General features: G+C 45.2%; 1 protein-coding gene across 3 annotated transcripts in view; it reads right to left on the bottom strand.

Moving 5' to 3' along the window:
- Positions 1–911: 911 nt before the first annotated feature.
- ATP6V0A4 (ATPase H+ transporting V0 subunit a4) overlaps positions 912–6,285 on the bottom strand; it is a 30,071-nt gene continuing 24,697 nt past the window's right edge. For 2 of the 3 annotated variants that reach the window (XM_027784083.2, XM_027784086.2), the window contains 2 exons: positions 4,784–4,955; positions 912–3,614 (listed from right to left, as the gene is read on the bottom strand). In XM_027784083.2, coding sequence (XP_027639884.2) covers positions 3,515–3,614; positions 4,784–4,955 — 272 coding nt within the window. In that variant the 3' untranslated portion in view covers positions 912–3,514. Of the gene's footprint in view, positions 3,679–4,783; positions 4,956–6,285 lie in introns of all 3 variants that reach the window. The other variant, XM_027784084.2, reaches the window with a different exon arrangement.

The following is a 6,285-nucleotide window of genomic DNA, read 5'->3' as shown; positions in this document are numbered from 1 at the left end:
AAAGATCTCCATGCTGGCCAAGGACATGATGGAGAGCCATCATATGAGTAAACACTGAGAAGGTGCTGTTTGTTGCAGAAGCCAGAGGCCAGGCTCCAAGAAACTGTTGACTCCTGAAGTTTATGAAAGCTCAGTCCAAAAGCCACTTCATTATCACCAGTACAGAGGACCTAAGAGGCTGGACAAAAACTTGATATCCAGCTTTCCTCATCCTCCACATCACCAAAGTCATCCTGGTGGGATTGGCCTGGCCACACACAGCGATATAGCAACACTGTAGCAGATATATAGCAACAATGTAGCAGAAACATACCCACAATATGGCAACAGTGTAGCAGATATACAGCCACAATATAGCAACACTGTAGCAGCAATATAGCAACAGTGTAGCAAAAATATAGCCACAATATAGCAACAGTGTAGCAAAAATATAGCCACAATATAGCAACACTGTAGCAAAAATATAGCCACAATATAGCAACACTGTAGCAGAAATAAAGCCACAATATAGCAACACTGTAGCAAAAATAAAGCCACAATATAGCAACACTGTAGCAGAAATAAAGCCACAATATAGCAACACTGTAGCAGAAATAAAGCCACAATATAGCAACACTGTAGCAGAAATAAAGCCACAATATAGCAACACTGTAGCAAAAATAAAGCCACAATATAGCAACACTGTAGCAGAAATAAAGCCACAATATAGCAACACTGTAGCAGAAATAAAGCCACAATATAGCAACACTGTAGCAAAAATAAAGCCACAATATAGCAACACTGTAGCAGAAATAAAGCCACAATATAGCAACACTGTAGCAGAAATAAAGCCACAATATAGCAACACTGTAGCAGAAATAAAGCCACAATATAGCAACACTGTAGCAGAAATAAAGCCACAATATAGCAACACTGTAGCAGAAATAAAGCCACAATATAGCAACTGGCTACACACAGCGATAGCTCTGGTGAGAAGGAATAAAAAAGCCAGGGGAGAATGACTGTGACTGAAACCAGTTTGATTTTTATCACTTTTCCTTCCTACATGGTCATTCACTGAGGTTTTTTGTATTAATTTCCTGCAAAATGAAAAAACTCATGTCACCATCTCTCAGCAACAAACACCTTCCTAGCAATGGGATGAGCTTTGGATCCAGAAGCAGCCATTCCTCCCTAGGCCCCCACCCCAAGTCCACCCTGGAGAGGCAAGCTGAGGTCCCGACTTGGGAAGAGTTCTGTCAGGTAATTACAAGTCACTCCTCCAGCAATGGGCAAAGTTCAGATAAAGACACCGGGGTCTTGTACCAAGGTCTATGAGGCTGTAGCAGTGGTGTCTGCTGGATCTTACCACATCTGGTGGCCACATTCCCAGAACCAGCTAGAAGACGTGGTCCCATTCAGCTTGGCAGCTGTGCAGGTGAACAGGCAGGCACTGCTCTGCTCCACAAACCCCCTCATCTTCTGCAGGCAAGCCTTTTAAAAACAAGACACTCTCTGGAACGTTTCTGGGTTTTTAAAGAAGTCTTAAAAATAACCCAGATGAAAGGCAGGGCTCTCCTCGAAGTGTATAAGGACAACTCTGCCTCTCAGCAATATTTAATCTGAATACCCCGTGATTATAAATGGGCTTGGTCCTCTTGCAGAGTGGGGAAGTGCCATCCCTCTATGACAAATGCTCGAGTGAGCCACAGCTCTGCTGCGTTATTCACTTGTGCACAGAAAGGGAAAGCTGAACACAGAATTAAGCCAAATGTTTGAATCACCATTCAGTACAGTAAACAACAGACCATCTTGTCACCTGCAGTATTCACAGGATTACTTGTTTTTCCTGCTTAAAATGGAAACCTCAGACAAAAAGCAAAACACCAAGAAGAAGCTCTAAAAGGAACACATATTCTGTTTCAGGTAATCTCCTTCTCAGTTACGTTGCAATCACATGGAAGGGTGCAATGAATATAAGTGTTTGTGTAGAAAATCTGCCCACTGTTTCATAAAGCAAATTGTTTTCTCTGAGTTTGGTAATGCATGAAACTAGTTTGGCCTTTCCTGTTTCAAGACAGCTTTTCTCCTGAATAGGAATACAACAAAATAGGCTGGAAGGAGGAAATGAAGGTGATGTGCTTACACTGAGCAACAGTGACACCAACTGCATTCATGTCTATGTGGGTTTTGCCTGTACCACAGGTTACCCATGCCCAAAGAACCAGTGACATGAGGCCACGTGTGGGTCATGGACACTCTCCTATTCCCATCTCTTCTCAGCTCCAGCTACTGCTTCAAAACCCAGGCTGGTGTTAAAAGGGAAAAAGGCTTGTTACTGTGTTGGTAATTGGTGCCCAGCGCTTTATGGCTTCTTGAGACTGCAAGGGAAAAGGTAGAAGAACTGCTTTGCCTGGGGCTGTATTTTCTCCCCGGTCACTCTAGCAGGAAGGCGGCCTCCAAGCCTGATTGCTGCAGACTCCTGTCTCCTGATGATATTCCACTGTGTGTCCTGCTGGGAACACTTCCAGGTGGGTTTCTTTGGCGGAGCTGTGTGTCAGGGGTGTGAGGTTTGAAAACAGGGCTTGTTTGGTGACACCCCATGGAAGGGACTAGTCACCTCCACATCCATTGGTGGTGATGTGTTGGGATTTCACATCCTCCGTGGTTTAAAAAAAAAAAAAAGTCGCCTGTTATGATTGACACTGTTCAATTTGAAAGATCAATAATTCATTAATATTTAGGAAGATCACAATACATCAGTACTTCAAATTAATCTCGATGGTTTTGAGCCCTCTCTTCTTTCTGTTTGTTAGGTATTAGCATTTCTACACAGTCTGTTTTAACAACCCATCTTGAAAACTACAGCACAGGGGGAGTCATCTTAAGTCTCCAGTGAAAAACAAATCAATAGAGATAAATAAATTGGCTGCCAATGTGGAAACTGGCACATTCCTTTATTTACCCAGCTCAAAACTAACACTTTCGTTAAGTGATGATGTGTGCAAATTTCTATAATCCAGCACTGTCAAGCCCTGGAGTGAATCAGATAAAAAGACGGTTGTTGTAGTAAAGCATGTAGAAAATTGCAAGCCTGCAATATGATCTGTTTTTGAGCTGGTTTGCATTGTGCGCTAAACAAAGGCTGCAATCTTATAAGGGACTTAATCATGCCATATGATCAACCACATCTTGAAACACAGCTGAAACATATTTCCCTCAGAGAGAAATATGTCACAAAGACAAGTCAGTAAATGGAGCAAAACACATGGGAGTTGATCATTAATAAGTGATTTAATTCAAAAGCTGTGTCTCCTCTTTTCAACCCAGCAGTAGGCAACCGATCTGATCAAATGCTGAGGACCAGGTACATGGTACTTGAGTGGAGATACTCAGCCAAAGGTCCAGCCAGCCTGGCTGATGTAGTCCAGCTCTCAGCAGATACAGCAGTATATGTGAAAGTAGCTAGGACATCTTCATCTACAGCTGCTCTTCTTTCAAGGGCCACATCCAATTCTGTTTCATCCCATATACGCTACTCCGTGGGTAAGTGACCATAAGAAAGTAGAACCTGGTCTGAGGAGTGAAGCAGCGATCCATTGGCTTCACTCTTCTGCGGTGCCACTGATGATGTGCTTGAAGGAGAACGGAGAAAATTTGTACCCAGCTCCCACATAGAACTTGTTCTGGAACTCAACCCTGGGGAGGAGCAGAGCCATACATCAGTGCTGCCCATGGGCAGGACCTACCGCCAGCTGAGAGGCTTAAACGTGGCACCCATGGGAAAAGGGAGGCCATGAGAGATGGTGGCCTCTGAGCCAGGAACACGGGCTTCTTCTGGAGCCAGCAGTGAGAGACAGGCAGCCCAGGGAGTGACCCAGCACATATCAGCTTTGACTTCCCATCAGTCAGCCTGGGAATGCTCCTCATGAGGCCAGTCAGCAGGACCTTGCCTGCTCACCAAACTGCTTCTAGCAGCTCTGAGAGCTGGGATAACTGCCTGCTGGTTGCACACTCTGGTGGGAGACAGATGTCTCCCCCTCCCTGCACAATGACAAGCAACTGCACCATGTTTGCCTTGGCAGCATTTGTGGGTTGTGGCGGGATGTTACGTGGTGGAAAAGGCCACAGCTTGGGTGCTCAGCCAGGATGCCAAGTTGTGGTGGTGGTGAAGGGTGATTTGTTACCTTGGTCTTGCTTTACATGCTAGCCTGTATGGTACATCCCACTGCCGTCCTTGCCTGGAGAGGTGTCTAGTTAAGGCAGACATGAGCTAACTTGAAACAGGATTGCCACAAAGCCAAAACAGCTTGGAGCTCAGCCTGGGCTAATGGCACAAGCACTGACCCAGGTTTTCAGCAGGTTTTCCAGCCCAGGCTGACCTCTTGCTGCCATAGGTAGACCCCAGCTGTCTTGTTTGATGGTAGCCCTGGGTGGGATACACAATCAGTGGTGTGGCTGTGGTACCTTCAGACTTTAGTGTGCAGGTCTAGGTGGCCTCGGTGGCTCTCTATGTTTACCAGGGCAGAACTGCAGGTTGTTATTTGCCTCCTGTGCCCACAGCCACCACAGGCTGAGGAGAACAGGCAGGTTGCTCCAGGGAGCAGCTCAGAGATGGAGCAGGAAGCTCTGACCTCCCTTCGGAGGACTCTCCCTTGCTTCATTTGCCAAAGGGGACCGATGTCCTAATGCATAGGTACTAGCGCAGCATGTCGAACGCTGTCTAGTGTGGCCATTTGTTTCCACAGCCTGATCCCTCCCAAAGACTGCTCCGGGAAAAGCTCCAAAAGACCGCACCACCTACCAGTGCAGACGCAAGGCATGCAGGAAGGCTGAGAGCCCCTCCATTACAAGCAGGATGGCTACCGTTAGCACTGCAAATGCTGCAAAGATAATGAAGATGACGATGAGGCCAGCCCAGCCACTGTTGTTGAATCCATTGTGCATCACCATGGTCCAAAGGACCTCTGACAATTCTGCAAAAGGAAATAAACAGTGCTGAGCAACAGCTGTAGACAGACATAGTGCACAATCTGGCAGCTGACCCATTTTTCCCAGTTAGAAGTGTTGGCTTGGGATAAAATGCACATGTCAGTAAAATGCACATGACAGTAATCATGTATGACCACCCTGCCTCTCCATAATGACTGGGGAAGGAAATTGGATGCAGATTGTTTTCCATTGCTCCTCTTCACTGTGTTAGAAGCTGATGGTGCTGTTTTGGCTTGGCTTTGCATCACAAGTCCATGTAAGCACACTACCAACTGCTGTTACCCTGGGATGATACAGTCACCAGTTTAATTTTTACATCTTTAACATGGCAGATAGGCAGTACATGGATCCTTCTAGGATTGCCTGCTGCTAAATCCCAATGAACGTGATTGTACAAGCTGTACTGACTGATGCTAAGACCCACAGGAGACGTGTAATTCCCATTTGTTCTCCCAACCACTTCTCTTAGGGTGTCATGGACAAGCTGGGGGGGGGGGGGGGGAAGAAGAGGCACAACTGGTTGGTCCCACCCAAGCTGTATTACCAAGCTGTATTAGTGTTTAGGTTTCTTGCATGATCTTGAAGATTTTTTCTCCTACACAAGTTTATACCAACATTCACAGCACTGGTATATATGATGTGTCCTGTCAGCTTAATAACCTATTCCTAACAGCTACCCCAGTCACATAGGATAGACTCAGGACCAAGAAATTTTCCCCCTGTGATACAGGCAAAGCAATGACTTGGCCCAGCTCTGCTCCATCCATATGCTCCACCAGTTCAGCCTTCCATTTTGCTAGTTGTTAGTCCTTTAGCCACGTTCAGATTCAATGACCTGTTACTTTAGGTGACAAAAGATGCAAGGGATCCCTCACAACTGTTGTCCTCAGGAAAAAAAACCTCCTGCCAATGCCAGTTTGTAAGACTGTAAAGGAATATGGTGGTTTTCCAGGCAGAATTCTGAAATAACACATAGGACTACCCTTAGCGAATCTATTTAGTTGGTTTATTTTATTTTATTTAGATATCTGTCTGCCATGTAAAGCTAATGTGTGTTAGCTTCCCCTCAACTCCTACTAAACTCATTTCTGTGCCAAGAAGTACAGCTTACGCCTGTCAATCCATGGTGTGCCCCTCCTTTTGTTTTTCTTTTTTGTGTGCCAAATTTTTTAGGGCAGGCGCAACTCCTAGCCAGAGGCAGTACAGCAATATTAATAAAAAACATTTCAGAAAAATTAGTCTCAAAAATCTGAAGTTCCACCCTGAGGCAATTTTTAGTATTTGAGCATTTTTTTAATCTTAAATCAAGACAAA

Source organism: Falco peregrinus, chromosome 6, assembly GCF_023634155.1.
Source record: "Falco peregrinus isolate bFalPer1 chromosome 6, bFalPer1.pri, whole genome shotgun sequence".
NCBI lineage: Eukaryota > Metazoa > Chordata > Aves > Falconiformes > Falconidae > Falco > Falco peregrinus.
The sequence above is the reverse complement of the archived record's forward strand: the minus strand, read 5'-3'. Positions and strand labels throughout refer to the sequence as shown.